General features: G+C 40.6%; 1 protein-coding gene across 1 annotated transcript; it reads left to right on the forward strand.

The window, feature by feature from the left end:
* The first annotated feature begins 426 nt into the window (after positions 1 to 426).
* YY1 (YY1 transcription factor) lies at positions 427 to 23345 on the forward strand. Its single transcript, XM_068160122.1, has 5 exons — positions 427 to 1368; positions 10051 to 10213; positions 17473 to 17533; positions 19997 to 20155; positions 21175 to 23345. The coding sequence occupies exons 1-5, from the start codon at positions 672 to 674 to the stop codon at positions 21355 to 21357; spliced, it is 1263 nt and encodes a 420-aa protein (XP_068016223.1). The 5' UTR covers positions 427 to 671; the 3' UTR covers positions 21358 to 23345.
* The last annotated feature ends 2488 nt before the right edge of the window (positions 23346 to 25833 follow it).

Genomic DNA, 25833 nt, shown 5'->3' on the forward strand with positions numbered 1-25833 from the left:
AGCAGCCGGATCGCCCGCCGACCGTTACCCGCCAGGCTGTTGGCGCGCCACCTGCTGGCGCTTCGAGAAACGGGTCCAGCCACCTCCAGCGGCAGAGACGGCACCTATAACCGGCAGACAGGAGAACAGAGGGCCGGATGAACAGCCCGCACAGGCGACGGGCCACGCACAGTGCTTCCGCACGGGGAGGAGCCAGAATTTAAGGGCGGGGCAGGCGGCGGAGGCGGTGATAACCGCCGCGGGCCGATTGGCGCTCAACAGTAGGAGGTGCACTCCGCATCCGCAGCGTTCCTTGATAGGCCAGCGGCGGAAAAGGGAGGCGGGCCACTGCAGCACGGCGCACCCCTGTAGGCTACTTCTCTCGCCTAGATGAGCTGTAGGCGTGGCGAGCAGTGCCATTGGCTGTTTGGCGGAGGGGAGGCGGGCCCCGGCGGCAGTGGCCGCCCGGGGCTGAGGTCTGTCTCGGCGGCAGCAGCGGAAGTCTCGCGAGGGAGCGTAGCCGGGATTTGGCGGCTGGCTGCCTCCCTCTCGCTGGCTGCGAGGAGCTGGTGTTTGTGTGGAAGGGGGAGGAGGAGAAGAAGCGAGAGGAGCCCGAGCCCCACCATCCGCCGAGGGGAGCGGACCGGAGTCCCCTCGCCACCCGGGGAGCTATCTCCCCTCTTCGTCCCGCCATGGCCTCGGGAGACACCTTGTACATCGCCACGGACGGCTCGGAGATGCCGGCCGAAATCGTGGAGCTGCACGAAATCGAGGTGGAGACCATCCCGGTAGAGACCATAGAGACCACCGTGGTCGGCGGCGAGGAGGACGAGGAAGAGGAGGACGAAGACGAGTGCTGCGAGGAGTGCGGCCCGCACCACCCACCCCATCATTACCACCACCACCAGCCCATGATCGCGCTGCAGCCGTTGGTTTCGGACGGGGACCCTAGCGGGGCGGGCGGCGGCGCGGCTGGCGGCGGCGGGGGACAGCTCCATCTGCACCACCACCACCAAGAGGTGATTCTGGTGCAGACCCGCGAGGAGGTCGTAGGGGGAGACGATTCGGATGGACTGCGAGCCGACGACGGCTTCGAGGACCAGATCCTCATCCCAGTGCCGGCCCCCGCCGGGGAGGACGAGTACATTGAGCAGACCCTGGTTACCGTGGCCGCCGCCGGCAGCAAGAGCGGAGGCGGCGGCTCCTCCTCGGCCGGCGGAGGAGGCCGCGTTAAGAAGGGCGGCAGCGGCAAGAAGAGCAGCAAGAAGAGTTACCTGAGCGGGGGAGGCGGCGGTGGGGCCGAGGGCGGCGGCGGCAGGAAATGGGAGCAGAAGCAGGTGCAGATCAAGACCCTGGAGGGGGAGTTCTCGGTCACCATGTGGGCCTCGGGTAAGTGCGCGCCGGACCCCTCCCTCCCCGGGCCCCTGACTCCGCCGGCGGCTGCCCGGTTCGTCTCGGACAGTTTTGTTTTGAAGGGAGGCCATGTTTTGATGTGTGTGATGGGCGCCGCCATGTTCATCGCCAGGGCAAGTATGGCGGCTCCCCGAAAAGATGGCGGGGTCTGCGCTGCTGCCGCCGCTGCTCCTGCCCGGCTCCGGCGGGGGGAAGGAAAGATGGCGGCGGCCGCCAAGATGGCGGCGGCTGAGGGGGGTGCGAGAGGGAGGGCGGCAGCGCGCCGCTGGCTCTAGGACTAGGCCGCAATGGCGTAGTTTCTGCAGCAGGGGGAGGCGGGGTGTGCGGGCGGGCACAGGGTGCGGGGCGAAACCAACCTCCTCTTTTCTCCCCCCGTCCCCGCCCCACCGCTGCTGCTGCCGCCGCTCCCCCTGGCGCCCCGCCGCTCTCTCCACGCCTGCCCCTCGCCCTTCCCTCGGCCGCCGCCCCCCGGCGCCCTCTGTCCTCCTTCTCTGTTTCTCGGCCTGCCATCCCTTCCCGGCCGCCGCTGCCTTGCCGGCTCCCCGGCTGGTGTTCCTCTCTCTCCCGCCCTGCACTGTCGCCGCCGCGCACCCGTGGCCCTATTGGGCCGCATTTTAATGCCGAACGCAGGCGGCTGCCCCGGATGAGGCGTGTGCTCAGAGCCACGACCGTTATTTGTGGCGGGGAGAATTGCTCGCCCCAGCGCCGCAGTCCCGATGGCTCACCCCAGCCCGGGGACAGCGATTTTCCCGAAATACCGTTTCACAGCTCGCCCGGTGGGGGTGGGCCTAGTGGTGGACCGGTACCAGCCCGCTGGGCCGCTGCGGTAGTCAGGCGTGGTGTGGGTGGGGCCTCCCCTTCTGAAGCCGGCTGTGCCGGCGGGGGAAAGACACTCTCCGGCCCCGCGGGGGCTGACCGCGTCTCCCGCCGACTTCAAAGGGGGCGGCCACAAATAACCTGCCCTTCAGAAATCCTCATGTCAGGAACCGGGGTCTGACGGCCGGGGGGTTGCCTCAGCGCTCTGGAGGCAAACCTCCGTCCCTGTGAGCTGGGGGGGAGAAAAGGAGACGTTTTTGGTTGACATGCTGAAACCTTTCAGCTTTTCTTTGGTTATGTCTAAAGCTTTAAAGAGGGTTTTTACATAGGCGCAGGGAGTCCGTCTTATGTGAGATAGTATATGACTTTTTGAGGACTCGAGGGTTTGGGGGAGTGTCTTTTAAAGGGAATAAAAGCTTATTAAAATGTTTAGTATTTTCGGAACTAGGAATAAACGTTGCCATATGCCTGCCCATCCCACTTCTTTTATCTGTCACTACTTTATGATCATTTCCTTTAAAACCTTGGGGGGGGGGGGGGGGAGAGAGACAAGGGTATTTTTAGTCAGCAGAAAAATGTTACTTGTGGCACTTCTAGTGGGTTTGGGTGGTTGAGTGTTTTTTGTTTGTTTGTTTTACTGTATTGCTGGCAGCCAGGCTAGATATTCAAAGGTCTGTGCTAAAGTTATGTAAATGTGTGGGGGGGGAAAAAGAGGTCAAATAGTATCAGTTCATGTAACATTTAAATTGTATTGTCTTTGAGTAGTAGATTGGTAATCCATCTTGCATATCAGAATTATTGTGCTTTTTTGAAGCATATTGAGATGCTCTTTAAGCTTCTGATGTAGAATGTTTGCTCTCTGTTATGTTTGTGAATGACCAGTAGTTGTTAGGGCAGTGTTAAAGTGTATTGGATGGCTGAGTTCACTTGTCTGAAAAGATGGAAGGAATGGTGATTTTTAAACTTTTTTTTTTTTTAACTTGCCCTTTTAAATATAGGTGAATACTCACAGGTTTCCTAGAGTATGAGACACCTCTGGTATATAGTTGTTTGATAGTAGGCTAGTCAGTCTGATCAAAGTTCCCTGCTTCTTTATGAGCAAAATCCAAACTTTTAAGAGTTTTCCAAATACTGTTTACTAGAATGGGGTTCTGTATGCTTCTGTGTATCACTGTATGAAATCTGAATAAATCCACGTGCTGGATTTTTTTTCTGAAAATTGACCATTCAAGAAAACAGAAAGATGATGTTATCTAGCATAGTATTTTGCCTTGTGGAAGCTACCTGAGACAGCTGAATGCAAGCAGATGTATGATTCATGGGCTAGGAGCATACCTCCTAGAGATAAACTGATGATTTCCAGCATGCATTTGCACTCTGAAATTGAGTGCCTGATAGGATGCTTCTTTACATCTTTTGCATGCTGATAATTGACTGAAGTGAAACATATGTATAACCAGTACACTTGATTCTCTTTCTGCGTACACAACTTTTACATCAGGGGAGCCCTATTGATTTCAGTGGTTTGTTCTTTATGAGCATGATGATGCAAGCTCAGTGGGAATGCGATCCACTTGTAAGCTACTGGAGGTCGAATTGCATTGCTATGCTCAACATGATGCGGAAAGATGCAAAATGCTATTCTGACTTGACTTAATATGCAATAAGGCCCACAGAAGCAAAATCAGAACATTAATAAATGAAAGAAAAATACTAAAGTTTGACCTTCCCTCCCTGTGTGCATGCATGCACATACAACATCTCCCACCTGTTTCCAACAGCCTTTGTAATAACCTGCTTAGCTCAGAGTTCTGTGAAGGTTTACTGAGCCTATTGGATAGACTTTCATGCTTCTTATACTGCTTACTGAATGTTACAGAAGTGGTCTGAAGTGGTCAAATGCTGAAGTTTATTGTCCACCTTCTGAAATTTTCGAAGGGGAATAATTGCCAGAAAAATTCCAAAAGAAGCAAACTGCAGGAAAAAAAAAAGGTGCCAAGAAAACAGGAGAACAAACCTACTGGCTTGCAAAAGCATAGCTATACTAAAGTTTCCCCACAGAATTGGGCATACTTTATCTTGAACAAAGATAGTAGTTTTGCCTCTGTATTTTGACATCATTAAAGGCTTGCTTGCACACTGATGTAATTGATTTAAATGCTTTACAAAAAGTTTATCAAAAGATGAATAGTAAATAAGCCCATGCATCAAGATAAAACAATGAGCCCTATATTGCTGAGTATTTGAGTGGAGAACAAGGGCACTTTGCTCACCCCAGTGTGGGAAGACAATGTGAATTAATTACTTGTTACTGTTTTATTGTGCTGCTCTATTAGCTCCTACACAAGTGGTACCAAATTTAGCAGGTCATGAATATTTGTCCATAAATAAGTATACCATCTCAGGTAGCACCTTTTGAAATACATAGAAATAATCAGTGAAATACATAACTATGTGATTAAAAGAGACTTCTCAATCTTTAGGTGTTTCTTTGAAGTTGCAGTACTATTGTTGGCAATGGGTTTAGATTTGCCATAGCTTCTCCTATCACCTTTGTATCTATGGCAATATCAAACTTGTGACCCATGATTACTTTAATTGAAGTGTTTAGTTTGAAACAGGAATGCTTTGTTCTAGTTCAGGTTAGTTTTCCCTATCTTCAGAATGGGATTATTTGTCTTTCTGCATGTGCAAAAATAGGACTTTATCACATTGCAGGGATGAGAAAATTCTTTGTGTTGACAGATCATAGAATCTAGTTCCAACCCCCCTACCATGGGCAGGGACACCTCACACTAGATCAGGCTGGCCAGAGCCTCATCCAGCCTGGTCTTAAACACCTTTAAAATATTAAGAAGATAATGCTTTTCTGGCTAAGACAATAGTATGGGCTGTTGGTATCCATAAGCATTGAGTCTGCTCTGACACGTCTTACATTTTTGCCAGGGCGTCTTAGACAATGAAGTAGAAACTCTGCTACAACTGTTCTAAATATCTTTTCAGTTTTGAAAGTGAAAGACATGAATGCAATTAGTCACTTAGAATGTCTCAGTTGAGTTGCCTCATAGCCCACCTTCAAACTAGGCTCCTCTAGCTTGGTGTTGGATCCTTCTCTTAAGAGGTCTGTGCCACTTGTATGCTGATGATTCAGAAGGTCTTAGTGCTTTGGCACAGTGTCTCACAAATGAAGTCAGGCGATGACTATGGCTATATGCAGCCTTTTTGTCAGTTCCTGTCTCAGTGGTGTGGAATAAGAGATGGGTGACATAAAGAATGAAGAACCTGTTCTCCAGCTGTGCACAGAGCACATAGGAGGGAAAGTGACCTTGCAGATTGAGGTTAAAAAATTACATACTGTGCAATATGGAATTTAATATTCAGAAGAGTCAGCTAAATAACTGTATTGTTTAACAAGCTAATTATGATTCTTTGCTTCCAAACATGACCAGTGAAGAAATTTGCCTTAGGAGACTGCAATGTGGTAGCACTAACAAAGCTGTTACCACAGTGAGTTGTTACTGCATAGTTGCTGAATACATCCTCTATCATATAGTTGTGTTTCAGTGATTCCTAAAATAAAAAAAAAAAAAAAAAAAAAAAAAAAAAAAAAAAAATTAACTTTGTGATCATAAAAGGACAATTTTAGTTTAAATGTTTTTCATCCTTTTATTTGCTAAGCAGAATGTCTTTTTAACTTGTTACCTTGAGGAGGAAGTTACAGGGTTATATTTCATTGCTTTGCTACCAAGTGTACTTTCTGAATTCCTTTTTCCTCTCCTAATTTTCCATGGGGGAAAACCAATTCAGTAAGAATGTGGTCTTCCTGCTCTATAATAGAGAAGGAGGATGGCTTGGAGAATTCAGGATCTAGAAGTGGAATATGATGGCCAAAATAAAGAATAATTGAGGCAGAAATACTGACAGGACTTCTTGGGTTGAGAGTTAAGGAAGAGGGAGTCATCTTTATAAATTGGGAGGAGTTCCAAAGATGTCAGATGGAGCTAGTTACTATTTTTGAAATTCATGAAATAACAAGGTTCTAAGGTGGGTGGATTTTCTCTGCAACAAAAGACCTGCAAGAGATGGAGGAAACATGGTGATAAGAGCAAAAGGTAATCAATAAAGTCTTGGGAAACATTCTACAATGTTTTGTCATTGATATGTTATGTGGAATCAGTGGTTGCTAGTTTTATCCCAGTAATCTGGCTTCTTCCTAATTCTGGTACTTGAGCTTGGCACTCTTAAAACTTCTGCCTATTTCACCACCACAAAGATGTTTTGAGTGGTAGTTTAAAAGAAATGACTGGCTAAAATGCTAAGTTTTCACTGATCTTTGTTATAAATATTTGTTTGACATACTTGCTCTGAAGTGCAGAAGTGAGTCCAGTTCAAGGTGCATATTGCTTGTATATAGGGTATGAGAGAAATGCAGATAAGTACACTGAACATGATTTGTTTGGTTGTGTCTTAAACAGATACATAGAACAGCCCAGTTGATGCTAAGTGTCCATCTTACTGTACTTGGGCATAGAGGTATGTTAGGGGATATTTGTGGGGTGTCTAACATCAGTATTTTACAGCTGTGTAATGTAAATATCAGACACAGCTTATTGCAGTGGCTTGTAGTGCATATTTTTGTGAAGATAAAGTGATTAGCTGACTGACATGCATTTGGATCTTCAGTATTTTTCAGAAGATGAGACTAAAATCATGTTCCACGTTCCTTACAGAAAGCTGCATTAGATCAAAAAGAAAAGTGCTAAATATTCACTGAAGCAGAATGCCATTATACTTGAGTCTGCTGTAGTCCCAAGGAGTACAGGAGTGGTTTTAAGGAAGAAAACAAAGCAGATCAGATAGAGTATAGCAGTTAACTTCCTTTTCCTGGCTGTCTACATGGCTCTGTTGGTATTTAGCTTGCATGGGTGGTGTCCAGATTAGCTTGGCATAGGCATAAACTGCATGGAGTTACTTTACAATGCCTTATTTGTACTGTCCTTCTCACAGGTGTCACTAGAAGTTGATGGTTGTGTCTCTGTGTTTTGCTTTGAATGCAGAATATTTGATTCTCTGATGCTTCTTGAGAGGAAAAGGGGGAAAAAATTTGGATGTAGTTGACATCAGGACTTCTTTGAAGGCAGAAAGTCAAGCAGTCAATTTACCCTGTTTAAAGTGAGAGTATCAGTTAAATTTGTAAGCCTCAGTGAAAGTTTGCTTGGACTTTAGCCTCCAAACATTGATCTGCCAAGTCCAGATTGGTAGGGGATCAGAATACACTTATGATAAATTCATCCATAAAAGACATGGGTAAAATTCATCCAAACATCTTCCAATGAAGCGTTGTGGGGTTTTTTGTTTGTAGTGGTTTTGTATTGTTCTTGTTTTGCATTCCCATTCAATTGATCTCATAGGATAGTTTGTAACTAGGACCGTGAGGGTACTAAAGAGCTATTGAAATCCTCTGCTACTTTTTGATAAATATTTGACTTTTGGTGTGAATGAGATAATCTATCCTGATAGACCTTCGGCTGATATAACAGTTTGGGATAAATGTTTTGTATGTTGTTTGTTTAAGTATGTTTTGTTTTAAATTAGTCTTCAAAATCGCAAATGTGTTGCTGTAAATTGTTTTGGTGTAGGAAAACTTGATTGTTTTTCGTTTTCACGTAACTGTCAATACCTTAAAAACAACACTCATTAAGGCTGGCTTGTTAAGTCTTTGATAAGGCTGACTTTCAGTTTGGTCCTCAGAAGATCAGAAAGAATGTATACAAAATTTCTGTGTTGACTCATGCATCTGATTTGAGGCAAGAAATGAAAAATTGTTCTGTCATGAATACCGTCACATAGTCAAACTGGAAGTTCTGGGTAGCTGTTGAAGTGGTGGCATTAAAGGCTGTTGATCTCATTCTATCTAGTCTGCAGCATGGAGAAGGCATCACTTTTAGCTTTACAGTTTTGTGCTCTTCTGAGCTTCAAAATGTCTTTCTGTCTTAAGGCATTGCTAAGTATCTTTTCTCAAGCTTGTGTTTGGAAGATCAAATTGTTGCCAAATTGGGGGTTTACTCACTTGAATTTGTAAGTCCTGCAGGTGCTGTAAAAAGTACTATATAATACTTGCTTAAGGCAAATTCAGTTGCTTCCTTTAAAGCGCTGATAAAGACTGAAAGGTAGTGTGATGAGTGGGAGAACTAGATTTGGGGGAACAGAAAAAATTACAAAAAGTTGATTTTTGTAGTTTGTTTGAAGTTCATTGCTGTAGATTAATTCTTACTAGTGCTCCTATTTGCAGTGTTGGAGTCTGTTTTCCTCTTTCACCATGGAACTTATACATGAACTGCTATTTGATCTGGTAGATCAAATTAAACCCCAAACTAGCAGTAACATTTCTAGAAATAGCTCAGTGGCAAACATGAAAAGCAGGCATTACAAATTGAATAGAAATTTATCCTTTGTATATTTATTTTATTTGCATATGTATTTGTCCTAGCTTTCCTAACCTAAGTTATGAACTAATGAATAATGTTATTTTCTGAGTTCCTTTTTAGAGAAAGAACCCAACAACAAATCACACCCACCAAAAAACACCCAAAACAAGAGCTAAACAAACAACCCCCTCAAAACCCTATTGCATTACATTCCTGTTTGGGGTTTTTTGTGTGCTTGTTTGTTTGAAGAGGGGAAATGCCATTTCTGCCCCACCACCTTGTGTTTCCATTCCTTAAATGTTACCTGGAAAACAAAACTTCCTGTTAATATTTGTAAATACTTTGACATTTTAAACTCTTTCTGTATTAAAGTGATTTACAAAATCTGCTCCCCATACACAGGAGGGTAGGAGTAGTAGTGTAGTGGCAAGTTCATTAACATTAAAGTGAGTGGTTACAGCCATAGAAATACATTTGTTGTTCTAGGTGTATTCGAGGGTGGAAAACAGGAGTGATGTTGGTGTGTGCACTGCTGAACATCGGTGGATGTTTGTTCTATGCATTCTTTGTGTCTCCTTGGTTTCTATTAAACATGGAAGAGGAGGGAAAGAAAGCCTCATGTCTTGACATGTTATAAGGTCTGAATGTGAGTAGACAGCAACAGCAGGTCTTCCAACTGTTTTCACTGCAGTCCTTGAGCGCAGATCCATAGGAGGAGCTCTAGGGCAGTATCTTAACTGGCATGCAGATCAGAGCTCTGAATATTTACATAGGGGAGTGGGAAAGAGCTTAGGTTTGCCTCTGCCAGGGAAGGCAGAAGCCTCTGTGGGGGGGAGTCATACTGTTTAGCATTTTTCATTCTTTCAGATCTGTGCAGGTTTGAAAAACTTTGAGCAGATGCTGTAGACTATTAGCAGTTGTTTTCACATTTCTTGTCCCTTCATGACACTTGTGTTGGAGGCTAAGGGATTCTAAAGGTTCCAGGGTAAAGATCACTAGTCCTTAAGTCTTGCAGTAAATTACTACCACTACTCTGATAGGCTTGCTTTGTTACCTTTTGTTGGTTAGATACAAAATAAGTATGGTGGAGGTTAGTCTTGAAGAGGTTAGGGAAAGTAAGTATTTAGGCATTGTTTCAGGAAAAGCACATTATCTTTCAAATGCAACAAACATTTATAGATTTTTTTTTTTCCCTAATTATTTCTTTAGTTCCGTGTTTAAGTAGATAAGCCAGTGTTCTTTAGGCTGTAACTGGATGTCTTTTTTGCTGTTTACAATTAGCATGGAAATCTGGAAATGCAGTGTATTCTTTTAAGTGTACAGCAATAGTGAGTTTGTGTTGAGATGCAGCCTATTACTTATGTACTGTTTTGACCTTTACTATGTATTGAACGGAGTATTTTATGTATTTCAGATGATAAAAAAGATATTGACCATGAAACGGTGGTGGAAGAGCAGATCATTGGAGAGAATTCTCCTCCAGATTACTCAGAATACATGACAGGGAAGAAACTTCCTCCTGGTGGGATACCTGGCATTGACCTCTCAGACCCCAAACAACTGGCTGAATTTGCTAGGTAAGTAGGAAGAAGAGATGTTTAAAATGGTTTTCTTTTCACTGCTTTAATTATGAAACTGTTAGGCAAAATAAATGGTAGATTTAGCATGGCTTATTGTTCCATTTAATCATACCTGGAAACATGAGACTTAGTTCAGAACAGAGTAGTTGATACTGTGTTAAAATTACTGGATTTTATAGTCAACAGTGACTCCCTCAATGACTTCTGGTTTTTAGTTCTTGCAGGGTAAGACAGGACCTAAACACATTGATAAACTGTGTATTACGTGATAGACTGTATCTTTCATGTGAGCAGTCTTAGATTCTCCAGCGTGAAAGGATCCAATAAGTGAAATGCAGTATTCGGTCTGTAAAGCCACTTACTGCTCTTTCTCATATGCTTCTTACTTCTAAGCTCTAGGTCTTAAATGTCTTTTTAAAGGAGTGTCTTACACTTTCAAGTGCCACTGATAATTGCAGTTTCACAGTTGGCAACTATACTGCTTGGATTTTCCTCTCACTTATTTACATATCAATACATTGACCAGAGTTACAGGGTGATTTTTACTTTAAAGTAGAGGTGAAGTGACAGAAACTGTCATGGGGTAGTACCAAAACCACGGTGTTTCTTCCCTTTTTCCTCTGCATAGCCCCTGACTCTGATATAGACTGCTCAGGGCAGCATTAAATTAATGCTGTTTCCAAATACCTGAGCTCAGTTGCTAACCTTCTGCACCTGCTGTAATTAGCTTTTATCTTGTCAAAAGCAAAACTTTGTATTGAATCCACACTCATTTTTATCTTGTTACCAGCTGGCTACTCTTCAGAACTCTGGTGCACAATTCTGGTATGTAGGACAGGTGGATAGTCTGATGTTGTTAGTCTTCCTTTGTCAGTTAGTAGAGGGAGAAGTTATAGGGGTTTTATGTTTTGGTTGTTTTGTTGGTTGTTTTTTTATCACTGGATTTTCCAGCAAATTGCTAGATGGCAAAAACTGTTGAGACAAGGTTCTGGTCTGGTTTTTGGTTAGGTGGATATTGTTATCCAGTGCATACATTTACTTGTTTCATCTTTCTGACTTTGCTGCTTTTTACGGCTTGTTCAGTTACCCTTCAGAGTGTGTGCGCCAGAGGACCCAGCACAGCTCTGTCCCATTCAGCTATGGGTTTTGAAGGCTCCTCATAAGATAGTTTTGCAGGGCTTGCTGATCTGAAAATGTACAAAACCACATCATCATCAGCTGAAAACAGGATTATGTCTACACTGGTTCTAGCTGTTGATAGTGTTGTTACTTGTTTTACTATTGTTGATGAGAACGACTCTCTTTCTCTAAGACCTACTGTAAGGTTAATACTTTTTTTTTTACTTACTGTTTTCTGTGTATGAAATCAGATGTGTAGGTGATACTATGGACTGTGTTCTAAATCACTTACTTTACAATTTCTGCTCATTATGTGCTTAGAATGTTATTCTCAGTTATTTTAAGAGAACCAAAGGTTGTTCAGCTTGTTTTAAACGCTCAGGTACTGAATCTTTTGAAAGAAGTTACTTTCTCATAGGGTATTCCCTATGCAAATACTCTAGATTCGTTTCAATACTTGAAATGGTTGTCAGGATTTGGGCTTTCTGAAATGACCAGATTGCTTCTAGACAGACAGATCTGGTATTTCTTAACACTATAAAACGCATTGCATCTTTCTGTGGAGAAAATAGTGGCATCTGACAGTAATTTAAAATTACCACTCGTTTTATTCTAGGAAGTTCTATAGCTAGAATTTGTAGTAGATGATGGAAAAACTGAGCTCTGTGTGTACAGTGTAAATATATTTCTGTACAGCAAATAAAATGTAATCCACTTCATTCGTAAGAAAAATACATGGTTGAGTAAGCAGTATGCTTAGGCTACACAAAACCTATAAAGAATTGTGCTTAATTTTAGGTATGCAAAAACTTGTTGATCTAGATTGCTGTGTGCAGTATCACTGGAAAATGAAACTGGCTTTTCAAGTGCTGGCATTTGGTTTGGAGTTCTTAGGAATATAGTTATTCATTGTAAAAGAATATTTAGTGTGAAGCTCTGTGAAAACTGCAAGCATTGTTGGTTGTTTTACAATTCAGAATGTTGAAATTCACAATAACTGTTCTGTAAACTTCAAGCAGCAGGTGATGCTGAAACTCTTAAACTTACTTAGTGGCTTCACATGCTGTAAGGTTTTGAATAATGAATCAGTATTATGATGACTTGAAAAAAGATTATGCACATTCCAATGTAAAGAAGCATGTAAAATTGTATGCTGTGTATTGTGCAGTCGAGAGCAAATTATTTTGGGTTGCTTTCCTGTTTTCATTGACGTAGTTGGAAGAATCTCACTACATGTTTGTAGAAATTAGCTACTCAAAATCAAGCTAGATTAATCATGCAGTTCATTTTGTGTAAGGATAAATTGCATCTTCAGTTCTTACTATCAACATTCTGAGGTTAAGTTTAAGTGAGCAAAGCTTGAGTTCTAATGGTAACAGCTTTCAGATAGGATTCTGAAGTTTTTATCATGGTCTGGCTAGCAAGAGGAAAGGCAAAGATGGACTTAAGGTTTGCAGTCCTCTGCAGCCCCTTCCATTAAAGAAAAATAAATTTAAAAAATGGCACCGCAACTCCTCAGCAGCTAGGTGGCACCAGCAGTGAGCAGTTGGTCTGTCTCTTGTAATACAATTGTCCTTCCCTAGTTTTTAGTGCATTTGTCACTGAGTCATGCGTCAGGAATCTGGACCCTTTAACTGGAACTCTTATAGTTTTTCCTGGAAAGACTTTTATACATTCTGAAACTAATGAAAACACTGTGAATAAACAAGCTGTGTCAGAATGTTAAGATATGTTTGGCAATGCATAGACAAATTACTATAATTCATACCTGGCTGGGCAATTTATTGCCTTCTACAATGATTGTATTCTGTTGTAAAGCTCATTATTTTCTCTGGTATGCTTTAAAAATGCAATCAAAAAGAAAACCTCAAAACATTTGTGGATTTCTCATAGTCAATCATATCATATATGGTGAAATGTTAGTGAATTATCTGCTCAGAAAGAACTAAAGCCTAATAAATTACCATGTTCCCATTTGATATACGTCTAAGTAGGACACTGGAAATCCCTTCAAGTGAAATAAAAAGTTTCATCCAAATCTAAATTGACTACAAGTAATTGTGTAGATAGCTGTGAAGAGGTCATAACTACATCATAACAAAAGCTTGGTAAAGTAGCAGACAGGTTTCTGGTTGATGCATATGGTAAATTCCCCAAAACAAAGGCACTACAAAGGATATTCCTGATTGCTTGCTTCCTACCCTCCAGACAGATCCATGACTGTCTAAAGACAACAGAGTAGAGACATCAGTAAAACTTAGAAATTAGAGGGGAATATGGTATAGCTGGGATATTATCACAACAATGAGTCCTAGTGGTAAAAACTTTACTCTCCATGGCTTTGTCTTCAGCTCTTCTCTGAAGGGGAAGCCATTGTGAGGACTGCCTTGCCTTTCCAAAAATAGTTCAAAAACAAAGCAGAGGAAACTGCACTAGAATTTGAAACTGGATGCTCTTCTTAAGAGTGACAAAGTGTTCTGGTCAATTAGATTTATGACTTAATCCTCTTTATAAGGTATGTGCTTTTGGTTTGGTTTTGTTCTTTTTACAGACAAGCTTAAAGGGTGATAAACTGACAATTGCTTTACTCAGTGTTGCTCTAAAGGAGAGGAAATACCTTGCTCTGTGCCACACTGCAAAGGTCACTCTCTCTGTTCACATGTATTCTTTGTAACTGGAACAAAACTAATAACTATTTTTTACAGAAGCTTGGAGTGAAAGACAAGTCTTTGATGACGTTTTCTTACTTAATCTCTTGCCGTGCTTGGGTCACAGTTTGCTACAGGCTCTCTGGTTGTAGATAAATTCCTGGTACACTGTGTACCACTCCCCTTTTGTCTATTTATCCAAAAGCCAGTCTAGCCAGTTTCAGTTCTTCAGCACAAGTGAATTCTTGTAGCAGCATAGAGCCATGATACTCATGTTATTTCTGCTTCAGTAGGGTAGCACAAAGGGAATGCCAAAGTGAGGGAACATATCAGAAGAGCCAGTGACTGCTGATAGGAATAATTTCTTCCTCTCCTAACAGTTCTTAGGGATGTAGTTACAAGCACAGGTCATCATCATTTCTGGTTACAGAGGACCTCTAGGATTTGCCTTGAGAGACTAATGCTGTTTAAGTTGTTTTATGTATAGAGGAAGAAAGGATGTGAGAACACAAGTTGAACAGAGGCAAGAAGGGGAGAAATTCTACACTGGTATTTGGTTTTTGACTTTGTGATTTCCTTTATTCCTGTCCTTAACACTGTTTCAGTAGCTAACTTAAAATTGAGTCTATCTACAAGACAGTAAGTTGTGGAGACTGGTGGAGGTTTGAGGTGGGGATTGATTCTGTCAGGGTACACTTTCAGCTCGTCTGGGTAGATGAAAGGAGTAGCTTACTTTCTAATGTTGTACGATGACTGAGTTGCTTTATTTTGAGGAGCCACATGGTTTAATACCTGTGATTTGACTCAGTTGTCTTTATGGGTGGATAAGAGAATGTGTTTCCATGGAGCTCATTCTGTGAGGCTCTTGGGTTGCCCACCTTCCTGCTCCCTCTGCTGCCCATATTCCCTCCCTCCATTCTACCAATAAAAGTTAACAGACTTACTCTTTAATCACAGTGTTGCAGTGTCTTGGTCCTAAAGATACACTTGCTATTTTTTCACTGTTCGCTAGTCTGCAGTTGCCACTACTAGGCACAGCCCACATAAACTCACTGCAGAAATGGAAAATCTGTTCTTGCAGTATAAATGGACTTTCTGCAAAGGAAGCTGGTTCTAAAGTTCCAGCCAAGTATTAATGTGTGTCAGCAGTTGTTTTTAAATAGTAGTATGTGTTAGAGTTCTGTTTTTAATGTTTCAGGCTAAGAAAAATTGGATGAAGCTGATGGAGATGCTCTGTTGGGTGGGAGCCAAAAGTCTAGCTGCCAGCAAGAGCTACCTGCAACAGTATAATTAATTAAGATCATCAGCTCAGGTTCTAGCCTGGTCTCCTTTTACAGAAAGTTTATTTTAAAGTAAGACCAAAATCTTTTTTTTCTAATAGATTTGAATATGTAAGTCTTAATTTCTTTTTTGAGTGTTGTCCATATGGATTCCACAGCCTAGTGAGCAAGATAACATTTTGGACAAAATTATTTGTCATAGTTGTCATGCCTTTAATCCAAGTGTATGAGAGGCTCAGCAACTTCTTACTGCCTGTGGCAGTGAAATGCAAACCTGGATGCTGTTGGCTGCCTTTTCCTGTTGAAGTGTCTTCTGTTTTGTTGACTAGCTTGGTTGCTTGTGGAACCCTGTGCTTATACACAGTCTTCCACGTGTAAAGCTTAGGTTGCACACTTCAAGTTACAAATAGGGTTTAACACTATGATCAGTGGAATCTTACACCCAGTGTGAAAAATTGAAGTGTTGCCCACTAAAGCTGTTTACCACATGTTGGTGGTGATTCCTTTTCTGTTTAGTGTCTCCCCTTACAAGTGGTCAATTAGTACTTGAGAACCATAGTGGTTTTATTCACTCTGAGGTTGACAACAAAGATATTTGGTCTGAAATTACTTTGCTTTATTTTTGGGGGGCTGAAGGAATGATTCAGCCAACAATTTACCTCTAACTCTGTTACTTGTTAAGGAGGTGCCAGGTTTGTCCTCTAAGGGTGTTTGTTCTCTGATGGAAATATAACCTGGCACTGTGTTCTCTTCATGTCCCATCATGTCAAGATGTTCTTCTGTGTTTCCAGTTTTTGGAATAACAGACACTCATTTCTATGTCTTTTCCTCTTGAAAAATGACAGAGACATAATGAGGAGAATCCTATGCAAGGAGTAGTTGAAAGCTGCCTTTTTTGTCTGTGTGTGTGTGTGTGTAATTTCCTGTAGACTTAGTACATGTAGTACTACCAGTCTAGAACATCACTGGAGAATGTAGTCAGAAAGTTAAGCCCAATCATTTGTTTAGATTTAGGTACTTAAAACTTTACTCAAGGTGTTAAACTATTAACACAGCACAATCATTCTGTATTCCAATTGGATTATGTAAATTTAATCTAAGCAATAAGATTGTTTAAATTGGTCTATAATCTTGCAAAAAAAGAGTTACCAGGATGATTAAGATAATGAAAAGGCTGGCCTGCAGGAACAGATACAGTTTGCTGTGTTGAGGATGCTTCTGCCCTTAAATTGATGAAATGTTTAGATACACTGCTGCTGATGGTGTGAGAGGAGCTTTGTCAACAGAAATACCTCACACCTGTCTTCTAGGATATGTTAATGCATGCAGTTGAGGAGATTGTTGGGTATATAATGCTCTTTTTCATTATTTGAACACAGCACTACAAGTTTGAAAAACAAAGATAGGTAGAAGAAGAGTGCACTTCCATGGAATAGTGTCCACACAGCTGGCTGCTTTCTGATATTTAGACATGTGGTTGTTACAACAGGACTGTGCTACCATTGTTTTCTGTGTGGAGTCTTACTGCGTTTCAGTTGACTAACTCACGATAGTTTGCTGGGCTCCTTATGTAGTCAATGGAAATAAATGGCACCTCTAAAGGAGTGGTGAAGATGCCAATCAGGACCAACAGTAAACAAATGATTGTTTGGATTCCACTCTTGGCAAATGACACGTGTACAATAGTTTAAAGTAAGAATAATTGCAATTTCTGTGAGTATAGTGGATGTCTGCATTGTGTGGATTCCACAACTTGCCAGTTCTCCTGCTTCTGTAGAGTTTTCTTCTGAAGTCTTGTGTGGCGAAAATACTGAAAAAGATTGAGGCAGCTCTGTGCTTGATGTCGGGGTGCAGGGATGGAGAGAAAGTGAAGATAAATAGGCCACATGGGTACTGGCACCAAAAAGGTTTTCAAACAGATCCTCCTAATGACAATTGGTGTAAGTCAGAACAAAACTATTTTCATGCGTTCACAGGACGAGGAAGGTAGTATTAAACATCTTTGTATGTGAGAGATCCTTCTAGAAAAGCTGACCTTCCCAAAAGCCAAATTGTACTGTTACTGTGAAGGTTTTGAAAATTTAAACTGCACATTACTGATGCATGTAATGCTGTTGAATAACTGTGCACATTATGTAGGCAGTTAGGGAAGAAGAGCTGTCTACTAAGGTTTTTCTACTAATGATTGGGTTTTTATTTTATCTTTAAGAATGAAACCAAGAAAAATTAAAGAAGATGATGCTCCACGAACGATAGCTTGTCCTCACAAAGTAAGTACTCAGCTTCTTAGTAGGTAGCAATTTGTAGATGAGATTTTTGTATTGATGTTTTTTGTTGAGAATGAATAACTAAAATATCTTACTGTTAATGGACTGCACTCAGTTAACTGTATTTTAGTTACTATTCTTTAGAAGCTTCCTTAAAAACCTTTCATTAAATAATATATTATTCCCATTCCTTGTCTTAAGGTTAGTGCATCTCTAATCTTCTGGTAACCATGATGCACAGTCCCTAACATGCTGGTTTTACTGTTGTGATTTCCTGCCACCCAAGAATACATACTTGAAAGAATGTTCTGAAAGCTGTTCAAAGTACGTTCCTAAGATCTATATATCCTCTGCTTGGAAACTATGACAGATTTGGAGTCTAGATCAGGAATCAGCAATTTATGGTGCAGACGCCAAAGTCAGCATTATTGGAAGACTTTGAATTACATTCCCCACAGCTGGAAGGTGCATCATCTTGAGGGAGAGGCATCTTGGAGATGAGATTCTAATCCACTAGTAGCTGGGAAGTCTCTGTCTTTAACAAGTGTTGACAGTCACCTGGATTGGTAGCATCTAGCTTTACTGCATTATCCAGCTTTTGTAGAGCTTCTGTTAGCTGACTTTGTAATGAAAAAAAGACAAATACAAGCTTGCTGACTTCTGGTCTAGATAAGCGTGAGCCTGAGCTCACTATCAGGGCAGATAGCTAATAGTACACATAGAATAGAGAGCCTGAATAGAAGGCTTCTTTCTGATAGCTGTATTCCAAGGAATTTACTGGATTCATCTTTGTTGCTTATATTGATTTCCAATTCTTCATGTTCTACAATTGTCATGTTTTTCTTGTAGTATAGTATGTGGAGATTCATGAGGTCCTTACAGTATCAAGGAATGCTGCCTTCATTTCTTTGATTTACTTTTTCATAGCCTCAACTTCATCTGAAGAGGGGTAAAAAAAGACTCTTCTATCCTTCCACTCTCTCTCTTCTAGTGTTTCTAGGTTTTGTGCTTTGTCTTAAATTTACAAAAGGAAGATATTGTAGAAGATGTAAGTGCTCCTCTCAGAGGCAAATAGGCACTTTGAAATTAATGCAAAAAAGGTGGATGGTATGTTTATTTTGGTGTTGCTTTGCCTCACCTAGTTCTGTCACATGCAATGAATGGTGACAGAAGACTTCTTAAATTAGTCAAAGAAATTCTAGTGCCTGAAGAGAGAACTCTTCCTGAAAGTGGCATTTGCCCCTTTTTAAAGAAATAAGGTGTAAGTAAAGGTGGTTACTAATTTTTTGAGGAGGGGAAAAAAGTACCTCCAAAGAGGAAGCCTTCAGAATTTAAGATTAGCAAGTTAATATTCCTTTAGGTTCCACTGGTGAATTTCGTGCCTCATAACAGTGATGTCGGTAAACTAGTTTTATGTAAGTTCAAACATCACCGAGTACAGATCGAATTTACAGTTGTTAATGGGAATTTTTGAGGGAATTGGAACCTTGAGGAAGACATTTATAAAACATGATAGATGTCTATTGCCACTAAAAGGTGGAAAAAAGACAGAAAAATTATCCAAAGGAGAACGTCAGGTTGCTCTTAAGTGTACTCTGAAATCAAAGTCATTTTCATATGTCAGTGCAGCATAAACCCAGATTGAGACTTCTGATGCTGTACCTGAGTTAATGTGAGTATATTCTGCTTGTAGGTTCAGTTTGCACTAACTCAGATTCTTCAACCTTACTCAGTTGCTCAGGGTCACTTTGTAGGTTTCAGCTGTAGAAGCAGTGGCAATGTCTCTTAATTCTGGAGGTGGTAGTGACCAATGTGCTGCTGCCAGTTAGGATAAGGTAGTTCCTATAAGCTGGTACATGCTGGACACCACACTGTCTTGCTTGATTTCTCCTCGAGAAGAAGACAGAATGTTGGGAGATGGAGTGGTGCACATACGAATTAGTACTAGAGAATATTCTGTGGTGTATTGGACTGTATTTTGTAATACTGGAGTACTCAGAATATAGCACCCTGAAGAATAAACCATGGGTATCCATGAGCTATTATTCTGTCTATTATTTGGCTTTTTTTTTTTTGTTTGTTTGTGGTTTGTTTTTTGTTTTCCCCCTCCTTTCCCCCCCCTCCCCCCCCCCGTAAAACTGTGAGTGCCTTTGTTTTACTCATTTGCTTCTATTAAAGCTGCTTCTCTATGAGACTGTCATATTACTCATTTGACTGAGGAGAGGGATTGGGGCTTTTTTGTTTAGGATTATGTGACAGGTTTGTGTTTTGGTTTTTTTTGTCAGTTTTTCAAATGATCAGTTTTCCTTGGCATTTCTTTTTTAAATGTAAAGGGTCTCCTTTTCATGGCCAACATTTAAGAAAGTATTCAGGATGTAAAAGCATTTTGAGTGCTTGTACTGTAGCATATAAAACCTTTATTGGAACTAGCTTATCTACTAATTGAGTTTCACTGTTGTTTTTAAGGGCTGCACAAAGATGTTCAGGGACAACTCTGCCATGAGGAAGCATCTGCACACTCATGGCCCTCGGGTACACGTATGTGCAGAATGTGGCAAGGCCTTTGTGGAGAGCTCAAAACTAAAGCGACATCAGCTAGTTCATACCGGAGAGAAACCCTTTCAGGTATTGTTAACCTCCAAACATTGGTGAATATATGCAGACTGTAACTGTACCCTAGCTTCCATATGACTTTAGGGATACTGTGTTTTTTCTAAAATCAAATGAGGCTCTGAATGATACCTTAAAAATGGAAAGTCCCTGTAAGATACTTTGTTTAACTGTTTCCCTGGGCTTTTGTTAGAAATTAGCAAATGGTGTGTATGTGGGAAATACCTTTCAAAATACGGTGTAGTTAGCCACTTCAAAAATGAAGTCTGCAGTTCCTACTGAATGAGTAAAATGTTTCTTTCTCTGCATCTTTTCAACTTAGCACTTAGAGACAACTGAGACTCTGGACTATTTGTTGAGTTGACTCATGATTTTCAGTAGTGGCTATCAAGCAGCATCCAACAGAATTATGGTAGCCATTGAATCTCCTCCTGATTATATGAAGTCACACGAGCCTCTGGTCCCAGAAGTCCCCTGCCTACTTTGCATGATAGTTCTTACAATTTTTTAGATTTTTTTTCCCACAGAGATTGATAGTCTCCAGCATATCTCCAGTACACATTTTATTATTTTTTATTTGATCTGCAGTCCTCAGGCATTCACTTAGGTGCATGTGCTGGTGTTGTATTCCAGGTCCATATTAAAAGTAGAGCTTCTAGAATGAGCAGATCTTTGCAAATTATCACTGAAAGAGGGAAATTGTGACGTGAAGCATTCTTTGTTTCTAATACATTGTAGTAAAATATGGTTTCATATGCAGAGAAGGCGCTTCATTGAAAGCATTTGCTTGCAAGCTGCAAGTTATTTCCCTGTTTGAAAACAGCTATACTACTGTGGCAAAACAACCTAAAGTATTCCTTTTAATTTGTAATGCAGTTTAGAAGCAATGCCCACAGCTTCACCTATAATGATCTTCAGCATCCAGCTTGATGTTTGTGCAGTCTAGCGATTTAAGAGGAATATCCTTCTACTAGGCAACTGACATTTTGGTGCTATTTTGTTGGCTAATGGAGTCTGTCTTTTCCTTTCAACAGTGTACATTTGAAGGATGTGGAAAGCGTTTTTCACTGGACTTCAATTTACGCACACACGTGCGAATTCATACTGGTGACAGGCCCTATGTTTGCCCATTTGACGGCTGCAATAAGAAGTTTGCGCAATCAACTAACCTGAAATCTCACATCTTAACACACGCTAAGGCCAAAAACAACCAGTGAAAGTTGGAGGAGAAAGTTCTTGAACTCAAAGCATCTTACAGGAATATGAATTGGAAATAAATATGCCTCCCCTTTGTATATTGTTTCTAGGAAAGAATTTTAAAAAGAACCCTGCAAACCTAAAGGACGTGTTTTGATAAGTAGTAAATAAAAAGCAAAAAAAACCCACAAAAAACTTTAAGGTGACGTTGCTAAGATGCTCTACCTTGCTCTGTAATCCTGTTTCAAGAACACGGTGTTTTGTAAAGTGTGGCCCCAACCGGAGGGGCCGGTTCATGAACTTGCATCCAAAAAGACAATTCTTTATACAACAGTGCTAAAATTGGACTTCTTTTCACGTTCTTATAAATATGAAGCTCACCTGTTGCTTACAATTTTTTTAATTTTGTATTTTCCAAGTGTGCATATTGTACACTTTTTGGGGATATGCGTGGTAATGCTATGTGTGATTTTACTGGAGGTTGAGAACTTGGCTGGCGGTCGATTTTCTTTAAAAGAATGGGCAGTTACATGCATACTTCAAAAGTATTTTCCTGTAAAAAAAAAAAAAGTTATATAGGTTTTGTTTGCTATCTTAATTTTGGTTGTATTCTTTGATGTTAACACATTTTGTATAATTGTATCGTATAGCTGTAATGAAATCATGTAGTATCAAATATTAGATGTGATTTAATAGTGTTAATCAATTTAAACCCATTTTAGTCACTTTTTTTGGAGAAATACTGCCAGATGCTGATGTTCAGTGTAATTTCTTTGCCTGTTCAGTTACGGAAAGTGGTGCTCAGTTGTAGAATGTATCGTGCAGGCACTGACCATTTATTAACACCTGATAATGTGTACATCCCATGTAATAGAAAGGGCAACAATAAAACAGTGGTCCTAAAGAAAGAATATGGCAGAAAATGATCTGTAAGGACAGTCTATTTTCTTGTGTTGTCCAGAGCAGTCCTAGTTCCTCTTGCCCTCCCAGAAATTGGAAGCTAAATAAACTCGGGTTTCCTTTTACTTTTGCATTCAATTACAATGATTTGTGATGAACTTACATAATGCCATGTCAGGTGGTACACCTAAACAGAATTGCTGGCTCTAGTTCTGAGTGATCCAGACTTCCAGTAACTGGAATGATGAATTTGGAAACTTGTCAGTGCAGTGGGGAGTTTTCAGTATGCCTGGACAACTGGGTAAAAAAATACAGTAAATAACCAAAGGGGCACCTTTGTTTAGTCAAGGTAAGTAAGCCTGGAGGTTTAAATGCCGGAACAATAGGAGGTGAGGGAATGGTAGGAGGGGAAAAAAAAGAAAACACAATCAAAAATTGTCTTTTACTTTTGACATGTTTGAGTATTACAATGAAAATTCTTGGAACCTCACTGTACACTTTATTTCAAAACAGGAACTCTGAGTTCTCAGAACTTGGACTTTGGATGATCGAACTAAAAGTTGTTACTACTCATTTGTTCAGGTGTTCGAAGTAAGAAATTTGCAGTAAAATGTGACTGATTAATAAACATACGGATATGCACAGAAGTGCATAAGTATTTCTTGGAGAAATGTGACATTTTTAATGTGGTAAAAACTTGTTAATCTTCTCCTGAATTCTGTTCTTGCAAGGTTCATCAAATCTTTCATTGCTAATGCTGTAAAACTTACTTTTGAGTCCTGTTTTGGTTTTAGTGGGAAAAAAACATGGGTAATAACAAAGCTACACGTAAACCCAAGGGAATTTTCATCCATACGTGAGTTAACCTGAACACTGCAGATGTAGTTTGAGGTTATTAGGGGTAGAAAGATGGGGTGTTTCATTGTAAAGTATGTATTAGAATTTTGGCAGATTGGGGTTTTTTCATTTGTTTATTTTGGTTTTTTTTATATATATAAGCAGTTCTTGAACAGGACAATATACTGAAACTTGTATAGTTAAATTAAATTCTGTATACAGTTAAATTAGTGACTGTTCTTTTTGAAGGAAATAAAATGAGTTCAGTCTAGTTCTAATTTATCTTTTTTTTTTCCTTACACATTCTATATAACGGTGTTGGGCTTGCACAGACGATTGTTTTCCTCTGCCATAAAGTACCCATTTTAGTGAACTGCAAGGTTCATACTGTGATGGTGTTGTTACTTCATCCTTGAACATACATTTCAGACTAAATTTTATTACATATTGGTTGGGGGATTAACTGGGAATTGCAACTTGTATTACATATGGTTATATTTCATCTCATTATGGAGAGATGCAAAAAACCCATTAATCTAAGCCTCAAATCAGTAGCATTCAATACACTTTTGAAAGTAATAGGAATGCTTAGTAGTAGCATGAAAGGTGTTTTATAACTAGTTAATTCCATACTGAGTATGAATAAATACTTGCACTGAGCAGTTTCTTTAATTTATTTAAGCTTTCAAAGTATAATTGGCATATCTTTTTATTAAAATGTCATGCATAGTTGACTCCAGAGTTCTCTTTATGGATTTTCTGTGAATAAACTACAGGGTTTGAGAATAACAGCACAGTTAACTTTGAAAGCACCATTTTTAGTCTCCTCTTGACAAGTTCCTGCATTGTACTACTGTTTTTTTGAGCAAGTAAGAGGAGTAGAGTGAAGGGTGAGGGAAATGCAGCTAGTGGTTTTAAAGCTGGCAAAAGATTTAAGTGCTTGCTCCTCATGCTTGTTCTGCTCATTTGACTTACACTTTGTTTTATTTGGTCCGCCTGCTGTCAATTTCTGTGGCTGTGTATCTTTTAGAGTCAGACCATTTTTTTACAAGGTGGAACAGACTATTGTCTGTTGCCTGCCAGTAGCAGTAGGTCCTGCCTTAAATGCAAGATCAACTGAACTTGAATCTTATTCGTTCTGGAGATTGTCTATATTGAAAAGGTTGTAGGAGGAGTCCAAGTACAGATTTGAAATGCTAAGTGAATAGATTTTTAGTGAAACAATGCTAGGCAGGCAGCTGAACTTGCACTTGATTTTTAGTTAACTTCAGAATGAAGAGATACACTGTTGAATTGAGGTAGTACAATTTGACACTTCTATATGCAGAGGTCGCAAATTATCAATCAACAAAGCCAAATTTTAAATGCATTCTAACATCTTGGCAGCAGTAATCTAGGTTTTAATGCAGAGATCTTTTCCCCCTCTTAATTCCACAAGAAGTAAAAGCCAAAGGAGTAGTAATTGATGGAAATAGCAAAATTACTAAGGCTCTCAAATATTTGAACAAAGCTAATCCCTTCAAAGTGCTAGATGAGGAGGAATGGCAGTGGTGATAAAAGGTGTTTCTGCTTGATCATCATCACCTTATGTGCTCACAGACTGTTTAACCAACACATGCCTGAAGTTGATTAATCATTCTACTTGGTTAAGATGAACAAACTCAAGGACAGTGTGTGCTCAGCTGAATCCTCAAAATGCAGCTCCTTAATGCCCTGAAGTAGAGAAAATCAGTATTTTTGTCAGAGCTGCTGGACAAGTCATTCTGGGATGTCGTATCAGTCAAGGGGTAGCTGTTCGTGGTGCTGCTTGATCCAGTTCTACAATGACAGCACTTCAGTTACAGCATTTCCCCCCCCCCCTCCCCCCCCCCCAGATAACTCCAGTTTTGGGGATTTTTTAAATCTTCTGGATTTGTTTTGGTTGCTGCTTGGAATCATTCCTTCCATTACATGTTACAATATGGAAGTATTAAAATACTCCTCTTCTGAGTTGCTGTTCTCACTAGACTCCTATCTTAACTGGAAGCTCTCCTTGGGAGCAAGCCACAAGTTCCTTAGAAACACTGGTTAATTTGGGGAGGGAGAGTCTTGAGTGTCCTTGCAGGGCTTTTGGATGCTTCTCATGCCACCATTTCTATATGAAGTGTTCTTGTAGATTTAAGTGTGATTTCTCTCTAATTGAGCTGCCATTTGGCAGCATCTACTCCAAGACTTTATTTCAGTCTGTACAGATACTCACGAGTAGTAGTTTGCCAGGAGATTGCAGTGAATTACCAGTTTGTACAATGTAACCAGCAGACAGAAAAGCAGTGACAGGGTGTCCCTGTGAGGTCAAGTGTATGTAGGGTGTCCTGTGGTGTTAAGGAGACTGACAAGCTTAGAATGTGCCAGTGTCAAAGAGTAAGTTTCTCACACACCAGTGCAGAAGAGTAAGTACAACGCTGTGCTGATTTCTGAGAATCCCAAGCATCCTTGTGCATTCATAAAAAGCACCATCGAGGCAATGAAAATAAAGACTCTGAGAACTGTGTAGTGTGATCATGTATTTTTATTTCAGTATTACCAAGTGTCTTTAAAGAGAAATGCAGAAGTCTAACGTCATGTAGTGGTAACGAGTGTACTTTGAAATGTAAGTGGCTGTTTTGGTTATCTGATAGACATGTAAGACACTGCTTCATTCCGGCAGTGGCTTACTAAAAAGTTTTAAGCTTAGTTGATGCGATTAGCCATTTGACTTTCCCTAGGTGTGTTGTTCCTTG

Source organism: Melanerpes formicivorus, unplaced genomic scaffold, assembly GCF_026170545.1.
Source record: "Melanerpes formicivorus ecotype bairdi unplaced genomic scaffold, bMelFor1.0.p_v2 SCAF_48, whole genome shotgun sequence".
Taxonomy (NCBI): Eukaryota; Metazoa; Chordata; class Aves; order Piciformes; family Picidae; genus Melanerpes; species Melanerpes formicivorus.

Bases quoted from the DNA above. Each gene is read 5' to 3' on its own strand.
- YY1 (XM_068160122.1), top strand. From the start codon at position 672: ATGGCCTCGGGAGACACCTTGTACATCGCCACGGACGGCTCGGAGATG. The intron at 10,214-17,472 runs GTAAGTAGGAAG...TTTATCTTTAAG, and splicing joins CAACTGGCTGAATTTGCTAG to AATGAAACCAAGAAAAATTA. The intron at 20,156-21,174 runs GTATTGTTAACC...TCCTTTCAACAG, and splicing joins CCGGAGAGAAACCCTTTCAG to TGTACATTTGAAGGATGTGG.